This window comes from Plectropomus leopardus, chromosome 17 (genome assembly GCF_026936395.1).
Source record: "Plectropomus leopardus strain MGB_pleo_1.0 chromosome 17, ASM2693639v1, whole genome shotgun sequence".
NCBI classification, from domain to species: Eukaryota; Metazoa; Chordata; class Actinopteri; order Perciformes; family Serranidae; genus Plectropomus; species Plectropomus leopardus.
This window is the reverse complement of record NC_142192.1, coordinates 15,912,740-15,927,218: the sequence shown is the minus strand read 5'-3', so window position 1 is coordinate 15,927,218 and position 14,479 is coordinate 15,912,740. Positions and strand designations below refer to the sequence as shown.

The 14,479-nt window shown below is 41.1% G+C and overlaps 1 protein-coding gene across 1 annotated transcript in view; it reads left to right on the top strand.

Annotated features, from left to right (window-relative positions):
* The window catches only part of dnah3 (dynein axonemal heavy chain 3), a 30,373-nt gene extending 17,884 nt beyond the window's left edge, over positions 1-12,489 (top strand). The window contains exons 42-63 of the mRNA XM_042506434.2: positions 4-107; positions 197-491; positions 579-758; positions 1,314-1,437; positions 1,534-1,690; positions 1,774-1,917; positions 2,491-3,157; positions 3,242-3,407; positions 3,522-3,738; positions 3,828-4,010; positions 4,205-4,403; positions 4,544-5,057; positions 5,162-6,789; positions 7,376-7,601; positions 7,688-7,932; positions 8,119-8,235; positions 8,506-8,663; positions 9,762-9,929; positions 10,088-10,230; positions 10,341-10,545; positions 11,117-11,254; positions 11,853-12,489. Of these exons, the coding sequence (XP_042362368.2) occupies positions 4-107; positions 197-491; positions 579-758; positions 1,314-1,437; positions 1,534-1,690; positions 1,774-1,917; positions 2,491-3,157; positions 3,242-3,407; positions 3,522-3,738; positions 3,828-4,010; positions 4,205-4,403; positions 4,544-5,057; positions 5,162-6,789; positions 7,376-7,601; positions 7,688-7,932; positions 8,119-8,235; positions 8,506-8,663; positions 9,762-9,929; positions 10,088-10,230; positions 10,341-10,545; positions 11,117-11,254; positions 11,853-12,206 (6,332 nt within the window). The 3' untranslated portion in view covers positions 12,207-12,489. The remainder of the gene's footprint in view (positions 1-3; positions 108-196; positions 492-578; positions 759-1,313; positions 1,438-1,533; positions 1,691-1,773; positions 1,918-2,490; positions 3,158-3,241; positions 3,408-3,521; positions 3,739-3,827; positions 4,011-4,204; positions 4,404-4,543; positions 5,058-5,161; positions 6,790-7,375; positions 7,602-7,687; positions 7,933-8,118; positions 8,236-8,505; positions 8,664-9,761; positions 9,930-10,087; positions 10,231-10,340; positions 10,546-11,116; positions 11,255-11,852) is intronic.
* The last annotated feature ends 1,990 nt before the right edge of the window (positions 12,490-14,479 follow it).

Below are 14,479 nucleotides of genomic sequence, written 5' to 3'. Positions count from 1 at the left end.
CAGGCACTGTCTATGACTACTACTTTCACAAGGATGGACAAGGACAGTGGAATACATGGACTGATTCGATCACAAATGAAGAAAACATCATTCCAGCTGCAGCCAATGTGAGTGTGTTTATGTCACAGTGGTTACTGCTGCTAAAAACGCCACTGTAGATGTCCGTGTTGGCTGAAATTCTGCTTCTTCTCACCAGGTGACTGACCTCATCATCCCAACCATGGAGACGGCACGTCAGCTTTTTTTCCTGGGTACCTACCTGTCACATGAAATACCCATGCTGTTTGTTGGGCCCACTGGCACTGGCAAATCTGTCATCAACAAAAGCTTCTTAGTAAAGCTGCCTAAGGAGAAGTACACACCAAACTGTATAAACTTCTCAGCCAGAACCTCAGCAAATCAGACCCAGGACATTATCATGGCCAAGTTAGACCGACGAAGGAAGGGCGTGTTTGGACCTCCTGTAGGAAAGAAGTGCATCGTCTATGTTGGTAAAGATGGACACACATAATCCAATAATGTTTGGTTTGAAGTAGATGAATTTGTTTAGTTATTTTATTGTAATCTCTTTTACATAGATGATCTGAATATGCCAGCTAAGGAAATCTATGGTGCTCAACCCCCAATTGAGCTGTTAAGGCAGTGGATTGACCATCATCACTGGTATGATAAGAAGGACACCTCCAGACTGAACATAGTGGACATGCTGTTTATGTCTGCAATGGGTCCTCCTGGTGGTGGGAAAAATGACATTACAGGTATTTTTGACCTAATTTATTTGATATTAGTGAGTTAATTAACCCTTTGAACCTGGGAAAATTAGTTTGATTTCTTTCAAAAAATATGAAAAAAAGCCAATGAGAAACTCAAGAAGAAATTACCCAAAAATATGACAGAAATAACATTTTAAAAAACAAAAAAAATATCTGAATATTAGCACAAAAAAAAATTCCCCCAACAAGCACACACACACACACACACACACACACACACACACATAAAATGGGAAAGTTACAAAAAAATCAAGAAAAAACTACCTGGAAAAAGCACTTCAAATTCTAATAATTTGGTAAAAATAAATAAAAGAAATACACATTTTCCCCAATCACCTTTTTAAAGATATTTTCTAAATCTACTAATTTCGTGCAATTTGTGAGAGATTTCATGGTAAATTTGCACCAATTTGCTCAGCATTGGAAGGTTAAAATACTTGTGAAAGGCATCTGAACGCAATACAAGAAAAGTTATGTTGATCCAGGTTGCAAAGGGTTAAAAAAGCAGCACTAAGATTTTCTACATGTTTGAAATACTAGGTCGCTTCACCCGCCACTTGAACATCATCTCGATTGATTCCTTTGATGATGAAACACTGACCAAGATCTTCAGCTCCATTACTGACTGGCACTTCAGCAAGGGATTTGATGCCTCTTTCTTCAGGTACTTTGTCAAATGTTTTTAAAATGTCCTACAGGGGTAGAATTTTATAAAACATCTTTGGCAGAAAGACAGACTATATTTTGTCTCATGTCCAAGGCTTGGCAAGATCATGGTCCAGGCCAGCATGGCAGTCTATAAGGATACCATGGACAGCTTCCTCCCCACTCCATCTAAGTCCCATTACATCTTCAACCTGCGGGATTTTGCTCGAGTGATACGAGGCGTGCTCTTGGCTCCACATACACACATGCAGGTAAGAGTGGAGAAAATAGTGTCTAAATGATTTGTTTTGAAAAGATGTATCTCTTCTTCATGTATGTTGGCCATTTCTGCCAGGATGGAGACAAACTGATCCGCCTGTGGATCCATGAGGTCTACCGTGTTTTCTATGACCGGCTCATTGACAGTGAAGACAGGGAGACATTCTTTGGCATCGTCAAAGAGAAAACCTCAAACTTTTTCAAGCAGAGTGTGGAAAAGGTAGCCCACATGTTCGATTATTGCACACAAACACACTCCAAACATATTTCAACAAAGTTAAAATTACAGATTTTCAGTTGCATCATTTTTGTGTCATCTCAGAAATTAAAAACAGATATGACTGAAATTTTGTGGGGAAAAAAAGCCTATTGCAAAAGGTTGGTTTAGTAGGTTTGGATTCTGTTGTTAGATAAATTTTGTCCTTAACTAAAGCTACTTCTGCATCCACATTCTAGTGAGAAAGCACAAATCTAAGGATGTTTTAGTCATCTAGATACCTATGTGCACTACAATCTCAATTCATCTATTACAGCAGCTTTAGAGAAAAAAAGCAAAGTAAAAGAATTGAGAGTGTTTGATAAAAACAAAACAAGATAAAAAGATGACAAAAAAATAAAGAAAAAATGCGCAGGAATTTTGTACACTATAGTTATGAAGGATGTGTATACAAATAAGGATACTTTTATGTTGAAAGTCAGATTCAATAAACAAACTATGAGACTAGCTGCTGCTTTGTGTAGTGTAGTCTGTTGTGGCCTGTGTTAATCCTAAATTTCTCCTATTGTTTTCTAGGTTCTGAGCCATCTTAGCCCAGATGGCAAGGTGGTGGGCGAAAGCATCCGTAGCTTGTTCTTCGGTGACTATGCCAAGCCTGATTCTGATGTAAAGGCCTACGATGAAATCACAGACTTGAGTGCTTTACAAGAAGTGATGGAGTTCTATTTGGATGAATACAACAATTGCAGCAAGGCCCCCATGTCCCTTGTAATGTTCAAATTTGCTATTGAGCACATCTCCCGCATCTGCCGTGTGCTAAAACAAGACAACGGCCACCTTCTACTCGTCGGAATTGGTGGTTCAGGGCGTCAGAGTGCCACTAAGCTGGGCACATTCATTAATGATTATGTCCTGTTCCAGATTGAGTTGACCAAGAACTACAGCATGTCAGACTGGCGTGATGACTTGAAACAGATTATGCTTAAAGCAGGCATTGAGGGAAAGAGCCTGGTATTCCTGTTCAATGACAGCCAAATTAAGGATGAAGCCATGTTAGAAGATATCAACATGCTGCTGAACACTGGTGATGTGCCTAACATCTTTGCTGCAGATGAACGTGCTGACATCATAGAGAAAGTGCAGGGAATCGCCCGGCTTGAGGGCAAAAAGATTGATGCCACTCCGCTCTCAATGTACAACTTCTTTATTGACCGTGTGAAGGCTAACCTTCACATTGTGTTAGGTAGGTATACCTTTACATGTCCTTTATATTATTTTGTTTAAATTTTAGTGAGTCGTTTTAACTGGGAATTCTTGCATTCAACAGCTATGAGTCCGATTGGTGATGCATTTAGGAACCGTCTCAGGATGTTCCCCTCCTTTATCAACTGCTGCACCATTGACTGGTTCCATGCATGGCCAAATGATGCTCTCGAAATGGTGGCCCACAAGTTTCTTGAGGATGTTGAAATGGACAGTGACATCAGATTGGAGTAAGGACATAAAAAGAAAGCCAACAAGTAGTTCTTGTTCCAGCTGCTGAAAAGACGAACGCTGCATCCAAACTGTGTAGTATGTCAACATTTTTTTTCTTTCTGTGATCCCAGGGTGGTGGAAATGTGCAAGACCTTCCAGACGAGTGTGAGAGAGATGTCTGAGAGGTATTTCTCCAGACTGAGGAGACACAATTATGTCACTCCCACCTCCTACCTTGAGCTCATCCTCACCTTCAAGACTCTGCTTAATGTCAAGAGGAATGAAGTGGATACTGCGAGGAACCGCTACATCGTTGGTCTCCAGAAACTTGAGTTTGCCGCATCTCAGGTGTTGCACCATGTCAAGCAGTACTATGTGTCTTTGACCAAATTAATGATTCTGACGCATGATCATTCAAATTGATACTATGTCCATAGGTGTCAGTGATGCAGGAGGAGCTGACAGCCTTGCAGCCGGAGCTCATCCAGACTTCAGCTGAAACAGATAAGATGATGGTTAAGATAGAAGGGGAAACAGTGGAAGTGGATGCTAAGAAAGAACTTGTATCTGCTGATGAGAAAGTGGCTAATGAAGCAGCAGCTGAGGCCCAAGCCATTAAGGTATACATTTTTTCAGGAGCAATGGACCATTTTTCCAGGGCTGAAATGTTCAAAATTGATGATGTGATCAAACCTTTTTTCTAAGATACAAATCTGCTAATTGTTTTCAGAATTTTAATTTTTGATATGGTGGGTATTTGCAATATTTTGGAATGAATCCATTTCCATATTTAGACAAATTGTTTGTCTTTCAGGATGAGTGTGAGGGAGACTTGGCAGAAGCGATGCCTGCATTGGAGGCTGCCTTGTCAGCGTTGGACACCTTAAAACCCTCAGACATTACAGTAGTTAAGTCTATGCAGAACCCACCAGGTCTAGTTAAACTTGTCATGGAGTCCATCTGTGTCATGAAGGGCATCAAACCTGAGAGAAAACCTGATCCTAGTGGCTCAGGTAAGATCACAGCTTTGGAAGAATGATTTCTATAAGGCATCATTCTCATTGACAATAGTTATTGACAATAGTTATGTTATTATGGTACTTTTGAAATATTCAGCTCAATAGTGTTACTATTTCAAATAAACATGTTGTAGGTAAAATGATTGAAGACTTCTGGGGCCCCTCAAAGAAGCTCCTTGGAGACCTGAAGTTTCTGGAGAGCCTCAAAGCCTATGACAAAGACAACATTCCTGCCCCATACATCAAGAAAATCAGAGACAAGTTCATCGACAACCCCGAGTTCCAGCCCTCCATCATCAAAAACGTCTCCTCGGCTTGTGAGGGTCTCTGTAAGTGGGTGCGAGCTATGGAAGTGTATGAGCGTGTAGCCAAAGTGGTAGCCCCCAAGAAGGAGAGACTGAAGCTGGCTGAGGACGAGCTGGCTGTACAAATGGAAATGTTGGTGGTGAAAAGAGCTGAGCTGAAAGAAGTGGAGGACAGATTGCAGAGCCTGAATGATGACTTGGCGGCCATGATTAACAAGAAGAAAGATCTGGAGGACAACATTGAGTTGTGTTCTCAGAAGCTGATCAGGGCAGAGAAGCTGATAGGAGGACTGGGTGGGGAGAAGGACAGATGGACAGAGGCCGCAAGGCAACTAGGGATCAGGTACATCAAAATATTCTGTATATTAGTATTCACATATAGTCATGATGTATTGGGTGCCTGAAGTTTGACATTAACCAGTTTGGTATTATGTTTCCCTTCTGCAGATACACCAACCTGACAGGTGACATACTCCTGTCTTCTGGAACTGTTTCTTACCTTGGGGCATTCACAGTAGACTACCGCGTAGAGTGCCAGGAGCAGTGGCATATCCTGTGCCAGGAGAAGAAAATCCCCTGCTCTGAGGACTTTACCCTCAGCAACATTCTGGGTAACCAGGTGGCCATCAGGGCGTGGCAGATTGCTGGGCTGCCAGTGGACTCCTTCTCCACAGACAATGGTATCATTGTGTTTAACTCCCGCAGATGGCCCCTAATGATTGACCCTCAAGGTCAAGCCAACAAGTGGATCAAAAACATGGAGAAGGCCAATAAACTTGCTGTCATCAAGCTGTCAGATGGAAACTATGTGAGAATTTTGGAGAATTGCATCCAATTTGGAATCTCAGTTCTTTTGGAGAATGTTGGAGAGGAACTTGATCCAGTACTTGAACCTGTGTTGCTGAAGCAGACCTTCAAACAGCAGGGTGTCGAGTACATGAAAATAGGGGAGAATATTGTAGAATATTCTAAAGACTTTAGGTTCTACATGACCACTGGGCTTAGGAACCCTCACTACCTTCCAGAGGTGGCTGTCAAAGTCTGTCTGCTGAACTTCATGATCACACCACAAGGCCTACAGGACCAGCTCTTAGGGCTTGTAGCAGCCAAAGAGAAACCTGAGCTGGAGGAGAAGAAGAACCAGCTCATTCTGGAGAGTGCTGCCAACAACAAGCAGCTGAAGGAAATTGAGGATAAGATCTTACAAGTGCTCTCCTCTTCTGAGGGAAATATCCTGGAGGATGAGACCGCCATTAAGATCTTATCATCCTCCAAAATCCTCTCTGAGGAGATCTCAGAAAAGCAAACAATTGCAAGTGTAACAGAGAAAGAGATTGATGACACTCGCATGGGTTACCGTCCTGTGGCTGAGCACTCATCCATTTTGTTTTTCTGCATCTCAGAATTAGCAAACATCGAGCCTATGTACCAGTACTCCCTGACCTGGTTCATCAATCTCTACCTGCATTCCATTGCGCAGAGCTTGAAGAGTGACGATGTGGCTGAACGGATCAACAATATTGTTAAGCACTTTACCCTCAGTATCTACAATAATGTGTGCCGCTCACTTTTTGAGAAGGATAAGCTGCTTTTCTCCCTGCTGCTCACTGTAGGCATTATGCAGGGTAAGGGCCAGGTTGATGATCAAGTCTGGCGCTTCCTTCTAACAGGTGGCATTGCTTTGGATAACCCTTACCCCAACCCTGCTCCAGAGTGGCTGTCTGAAAAATCTTGGTCTGAAATCGTCAGAGCGTCCAAGCTTCCAAACCTGGATGGTTTCTTTGAACATGTCCAAGACAGCATCTCCAAATGGAAGAAGCTCTATGATTCAGGCAAGCCCCATAAAGACCAGTTACCTGACCAGTGGAACAAGTTGGAAGGGATGGACAGAATGGTCGTAATCAGGTGCTTCAGGCCAGATAAAATGGTTCCAGCAGTGCAGGATTTCATAGTGGATAACATGGGACAGGCTTACATCGAACCGCCCACGTTTGACCTGGCAGGGAGTTACAAAGACTCCAACTGCTGCTCTCCTCTCATCTTTGTGTTGTCACCAGGATCAGATCCAACAGCAGGTGATTAATCGCAGACTTGTGCACTTTCTACATTTTTACACACGATGGCCTCAAACTGGCCCCTTCACACCAAGATGCATAAGGAAAGTTGGTGAAAAAGTGAAATGTGATTTTATGTTTAGATGCCATAAGTCTTTAACCCTTTGAAACCTGAGCAAATTGGCTTGATTTCTTTCAAAAACATGGGAAGAAGGCAATAAGCAACAAAAGAAGAAATGAGCCATAATTAGCAAGAAATTAGTAAAAAGTACAACAAAACTACCTGAAAATTAGTTAAAAAAAATAATACAAAAGGTAATCACCTGAAAAAAGTGCTTAAAATTGAATAATTCTGTAAAAATAATTTAAAACATGCAATTATGATTAGCAATAAACATAGTTTTTCCCTAGCCCCCCCCACCAAACGATTTTGCCCTAGGTTTTCAAAATCATTTTCCAAATCCTCTAATTTCTTGCAATTTGTGGAATATTTCTTACCAAGTTGCTTTTTGCCTTTTTCTTCATATTTCTGAATGAAACCACAACAATTTGCATATGACAGCCGCACAAGAAAAGTTTCAAATAGAGTACTGCATTGTTTCCTCAGGTCTGCTGAAGTTTGCAGATGACCTGGACATGGGGGGCAGTAAGACCCAAACCATTTCTCTTGGACAGGGACAGGGACCCATAGCAGCTCAGATGATTAACAAAGCCATCAAAGAGGGCACCTGGGTGGTACTGCAGAACTGCCACCTGGCCACCAGCTGGATGCCCACTCTGGAGAGGATCTGTGAGGAAACCATTACCCCAGAGAACACACACCCCAGCTTTAGGTACCAGACTCTACACATTGAGTTTGACTGAAACATGTTCTTTCATGAGGAAGACGATACAGCCAACAATCTTTTCTTCTCTCCAGGTTGTGGTTAACCAGCTATCCATCTGACAAGTTCCCTGTCAGTATCCTGCAGAATGGGCTGAAGATGACCAACGAGCCTCCTAAAGGAATAAGAGCCAACCTGTTGCGCTCCTACCTGAGTCACCCCATCTCTGACCCTGCCTTCTTTGACAGCTCCAAAAAACAGGCCATATGGCAGAAGTTTCTGTTTGGTCTCACCTTCTTCCACGCTCTAGTGCAGGAAAGGAGGAATTTTGGACCTCTGGGTGAGAAATATATACTGTAGTTCTTATCTACTGTTTGACTCTGCAATTAAATGTCTTTTTCCCCATGGATAATTGCAATGTAAGGTTTTTATTTTGACATTTGAAACATTTGATGTTATTTTGTAATGTGTTTATTATACCATTATTGTGACTGTAAAACAACCCTGCTGCTGCTGTTTCTCTCAGGTTGGAATATTCCCTACGAGTTCAATGAGTCTGACTTGAGGATCAGTATGAGGCAGATCCAGATGTTCCTGGATGAGTATGATGAGATTCCACTGGAGGCACTCACATACCTTACAGGTGAAAATTTAACAGTTGTTAACTCAGCAGGGCATTAATTAACGCCAGTGAAACTGGCAGCAAGGTGATATTCTGAGTGAATAGGTCACCCTTGAATCACAGGCAGATGTAACCTGTTAGATACCCTAAAGGCCTTTAAAAACCTTGGGGCAGATTTTTCTTATACTGATGACCTTTATAACAAAACACTCACCCCTCTCTCTTTGCATATGTAAAAATGTGTGTATATGTTACAGTTTTTGCTTTGGTTTTAATTATCTCGTTTCTCAGGTGAGTGCAACTATGGCGGCAGGGTGACGGATGACAAAGACAGGCGTCTGCTGCTGTCGCTTCTGTCCATCTTCTATAGCTGGGAGCTGATAGAGCAGGAGGGCTACCACCTGTGTGAGGGAGATCTGTATTATGTCCCTGCTCATGGCCCCTATCAGGTACTGTCAGAGCTCTGGTGAATTACTAATTAAAGTTCTGGTGTGTAGGATTTAGTGGTATCTAGTGTTGAGGTTGCCGAACAGATATTTCTCCTGTTTGCCAAGCGTGTAGGAGAACTACGGTGGCCGACTTGAGAATGTGAACGGCGCTATTTAGAGCTAGTGTTTGATTTGTCCAATATGGGCTACTGACAGAACGTTTGGGTTTTTTTTTTTGGTTGAGCAAATCTGTCTTTCCGTAGTGTAAGGCAAATCAGGTGGACCCAAAAGCAGGAGACAACAGGAACCATCACACAAAGATCATTCTTTATTCTGAGGAAACTAACTAAACATCACACAACCAAAATAAGTATTCAACAAAGACTGAAATGAAAACCTGGACTTAAATACAAACTATACTGATGAGGGGATTAAGTGCAGGTGGAAAAAAGGCAAAAAAGCTCAGGTGATGGAAAGAAGGTGATGAGGCAGAAGAACAGGCTGGGAAAAACTGAGGAGCAGGGATGGACTAACGATGCTGGACAGGTGTGACAGTTTTATTACTATAATTGAAACTAGAAACCATTTTTGTTCAATCGAAATTATGTGGAAATAGTCTCTCTTTTCAAAATAGCTAAAATAATAGTCAGATTCCACATCTAGCTGCATTTTTTTAATACAGTGGATAAGTAAATATAAACATTATGATAAACATCAACTTTTATACCATATATACCACCACAACCTTACTACAAATAGATGCCCCTAAATCCTCCTATACACTGGACCTTTACTGCTACAGCTTAAATCTGCTATATCCATCATCATAACAAGTCTTGACAAGACAAAAAAAAAAACAGCTGTCTTCTTATGCCATTATGCCCAAAGTAACTACAGGCTTGCATTTAAGATAACACAACAGCAGCAGATTTCGCTGATTACCCAGAGGAGGATTAATGGTTTTAATCACAGAGTTTAAAATTTGTCTGGACTGAAAGTGTGATCATGTTTGGCCTTGAGGGCACCGTGTTGAAGATCACCGTTATAACGCAAGTACCTCTCTAATTATCTTGTCTGATAAAGAACCAAATTTCTAAAAATTACTGTTCTTTATTCCAGGCGTATGTTACCTACATTCGCAGTCTTCCAATTTGTTCCGATCCCTGTGTGTTTGGACTTCACAGCAACGCTGACATCACGAAGGATAACCAAGAGACCAATCAGCTCCTGGATGGAGTTCTGCTGACTCTGCCCAGGCAGACTGGAGGCGGGGCTAAGTCTCCCCAGGTTTGCTTTGCCTGCTCTAGGATGCACTCAAACTTTGATTTTACTCTCTTGGCTTCCACTTATTTCCCTGAGGAAACACTTAAAGCAAACTTTCTTGTTGACATGCAGACGAGTTGCTGTTTACTCATTCTTTATGTTGTCATGTCTTTGTGTTGTAGGAAGTAGTAGATGAGCTTGCAGAGGACATCCTGTCTAAGCTGCCAGCAGACTTTGACATACAAATGGTGATGGATAAATACCCAGTCATGTATGAGGAGTCTATGAATACAGTTTTGAGGCAGGAAATCATCCGTTTTAACAGGTAATAACATGCAATGCAAGCTAATTAAATATTCATGTTGGAGATGGATCGATCAGTTTGTGTAGGACACACAATTAACACTTGATCAAATCTGTCTCCCCTCTCGACAGACTCACTCATGTGGTGCGTGTCAGCTTAGTAAACATCTGCAAAGCTCTGAAGGGCCAGATTGTTATGTCTGCAGAACTTGAGAACGTGTTCAACAGTATGCTGGTGGGCAAGGTGCCCGCTATGTGGGCAGCCAAGTCTTACCCCTCTCTCAAGCCGATGGGGAGCTACGTGACTGATCTCTTAGCCAGGCTGCAGTTCCTTCAAGTAAGAATTATGGTTGTTATGAATCACATAGACTCTAAGCAAATGTAACAAACTTGGAATATGACCTGTAATGAAGCACATAAAAGGTAGCTGACGCACCTGTGGCTCAGAGGTAGAGCGGGTCATTCTCTAATTGGAAGGTCAGATCCCCGGCTCCTCCAGTCAACATGTCAAAGTGTCCTTGGGCAAGATACTGAACCCCAAATTGCTTCCGATGCTGCATCATCGGAGTCTGAGTTCGTGTGAATGAGTAGCAGGTGGCACCTTGCACAATAGCCTCAGCCACCAGTGTGTGAATGTGTGTGTGTGTGTGTGAATGTGTCATGTAGTGTGAAAGCGCTTTAAGTGGTCAAAAGACTAGAAAAGTGCGATACAAGTACAGTCCATTTACCAATAGCATATGCTGTATGTACAGTCAAGGAGATTCTTTGAATATGCAAAATAATAAGATAAATTTCCTTTTTAAAACTAATCTATTACATTCAGATTGTAGTAAAGCAGCACTGGTTGTATTAATCATTTTTTAGATTTACTCATATCTATACATATGCTTGGGTGTATGTCTTGACAGGATTGGATAGATAATGGCCCACCTACAGTCTTCTGGCTCTCTGGCTTCTACTTCACCCAGTCATTTCTTACTGGAGTGGCTCAGAATTTTGCCAGGAAGTACACCATCCCAATTGACTACATTGGCTTTGAATTTGAGGTATGTCAACATTTTTGCTAACCTTTCTCAGTAGCCCCTTTCATACAGCCTGGTCAAGGTGAGAATGCTGTTATTATGCCTCACTGTTTTATTTATTTATTTATTTATTTATTTATTTTTATTTTTTGAAATTTTTATTGTTTTTTTAAGTGTTATGTGTGCAACCCACTACCGGGAGATTTAAAAAGCAGTTAGCAGTGGTTAGCGGTGAACTCAAACAGAAAGAACAGCAGTCAAAAATGTCCATAAATTGGGGAGACAATGAAATCGAGGAACTCCTCTGAGCAAGGGACGAGAGCATCTGCCATATAATAAGGATGGAAAAATTTTGTTACTGCCATGTTGCGCTGCTGTTTTCATTAAGATGCTGTTGTGTTAAACTTCATGTTCGTCACACCTCTTTTGCTCTTGGGATGCCGGCATCCTAAAATGACACACTGGTGCCATTGTGGCGCATGATGAAGGAGGGACTTAATAGCAGCCCAACTGCACGATCTGTCTGTAAAAAGGGCTACTGTTATTGATATTTGTAATTGTAATAATTTAATAATAATAGGGATATATTGGGTGGATATTCACGCTCTGAGTTGTGCTCCAGGTAACCAAAGAGGAGACCCATATGGACGAGAAGCCAGAGGACGGGGCCTACGTCAAGGGCCTTTTCATGGAGGGGGCTCGCTGGGACAGAGAGAGCATGGTCATTGGCGAGTCTTCCCCCAAGATCCTCTTTGACTCTTTGCCCATCATCAAGCTTAAACCGGGAGAAATGGCCAAGTTTAAACATGAAAACATCTATGTTTGTCCTGTTTACAAAACCAGCGCCCGTAGAGGGACCTTGTCCACCACTGGACACTCCACCAACTATGTCCTGTCTATCGAGCTGCCCTCTGACAAGCCACAAAACCACTGGATTAACCGAGGGGTGGCTTGCCTCTGCCAGCTGGATGACTAAGAACTAGTATCAAGCTGATTGCATGTTTTGAACTGTTGAAAAACTGTATACGCCAAAGAAAGTTTATGTGTGTCAATGCCAAAGTAACAAAGATGTAAACTGATGTAGAGGGTTTAAAGCTTTGCACATATTGGCATCTATTACCATAATCGAAGAAAAAAAAAATTAAAATGATGACAATGAAATGTTAGGGTAATATTTTGTCTGTAAGAGGACACAATTGCCGCATATCTAGTGTGATTTATTGGGGATAGGGATTTGTTTTCACATTTATTTTGCAACATGGTAAACATGAGATTTATTTTGTGGAGGTGAAGAATGTATTTTAAAACTAGACATATTGTGCTTTATGTTAAAAAATCCAGAATATTTACAGTGTCTTTCATTCTTATTGTAGTCAAAGACACATTACTGGAAACTGGGATCACATAACAAAGTATTGATATATATTTGCACTGTGATGCACTTTATCCTACTACTTTTGTTTCAGAATGGGGGATGGGTTATTTCCAAGATTTATTACTTGATAACAAAGCCACCATAATGTCAAACCAGCTGGATGTGGTCAACATTTGAGGTGCTCTCTTAACTTACAGGTCCAGCCAGCAGTATGTTCTGATGGCAAACACTAGATGGCAGCCAAGGCAAACCAGTACTCCACAGGGGTCTGAACTGGTACCCATGCTGACGGATGTCTTTGCTCACTACATCCCTACTAAGATACAGTCTCTATGTAAGTACAGTCAATATGTGAATTCATACAACCAATATATCTATGGGAAATGTGGTCTTAATTTTGAGAAACAATGGCACAAAAACATAATTGTTGGGAAATAGGGGTTGCTTTGTTTTCACGCCTTACCTATCAATGTGAAGAGAATTTTGTCTGGATTGAGCCTCACCATCGTTGATTTAAATCTGGCTGGGAGTTTCGGAACAATTTTCTGTCCTGAAAAACAGATTGATGACTTAATCATGATATTGCGTGCGGGATTAATGCTTTTCTCTGCACATACGATATAAAAGGGGATGTTAAATCACCGCTGAGCATTTTCACGCTGGATTTAATTCAACCAAACTTTCATGACAGGAATGTGTTTACATCAAACCTTCGATGGTATAGCTTCATACTTAACCATACTATAACTTTAAATCAGATGGCTTGTGAGTGGTGCTGCCTGACTGGTGCTGTATTGATGTCAGCATTGCTTGATGTTCTCTGTAGTCAGCAATTGTTGGTTCAGACATAATTCATCTGACATCTAAATTCAGCTGCTGGATACCCTCCCTACATTATAGGACATAATGTATTGCAACATATACGTTTTGAAATGCTGCTGATGGCCTATACTAAGGGTCAAAACACAATGACACTTTAGAAAAACACCATTTCACAAAACATTTCAGAAAGCAAAACTACATTTCAGAAAACAAAGTATTCCAGAAAATAAAAACATTTCACAAAACAACCACATTTCACATAACACAGCCCTATTTTACATAGCAAAACTGCATTTCAGACAACACAAACATTTCACAGAATGAAATTTCAGAAAATGCAACATATCAAAAACACAACATTTCACAAACCACAACATTGTATTGTTTTGTATAATGTTTTGCCTTCTGAAAAATCTTTTTTTCTGAATGTTGTGTTTGTTTTGTTTTCTGAAACATTGTTTTTTTTAAAAAAAAGAAAAATATCAGCGTTTTGTTAAATGTTGTATCTTCCAGGATTTTTGTGATTTTTTTATGTGTGTTTCCTAAAAAGTTGTTGTGTTCTGACCCTCAGGGCCACCATATTCCTGTGACACATGCTATTAACATCAGTGATAGTGGGGGCCATACTTGTGCATTTTCAGCATACCACTGTTAAGTTACGCCCTTGAAGTTCAGCCGGACCTCAGCTCCAGGTTAGTCCTGTTCTCAAAACATTATGTTATCCTCTATTTAGTCCCATCAGACCTCCTTTAAGCTAATGTCTAAATGTCCTCCAGAAAGAGTCCCTAAGATGGATCATTTCCCTTTAATGAAAATCAGCAAACTGAATTGCCAAGAGGAGCAAAACACAGGAACGTCCTCCAACACTTTATGAGTGTTTACTCAGTATGATATTACAAAAAATTCTACATCAGTTTTCTGAGCAAGGGCACCTCAGTGCACAGCTTTTATTGCACTCACTAAATTATGTTAATGTTGAGCTGATAATGAAATGGAAGAAGCTCCTGTCTTTTTCAGATAAGGACCCGTAAATGATTAACTCTGTATGAGAC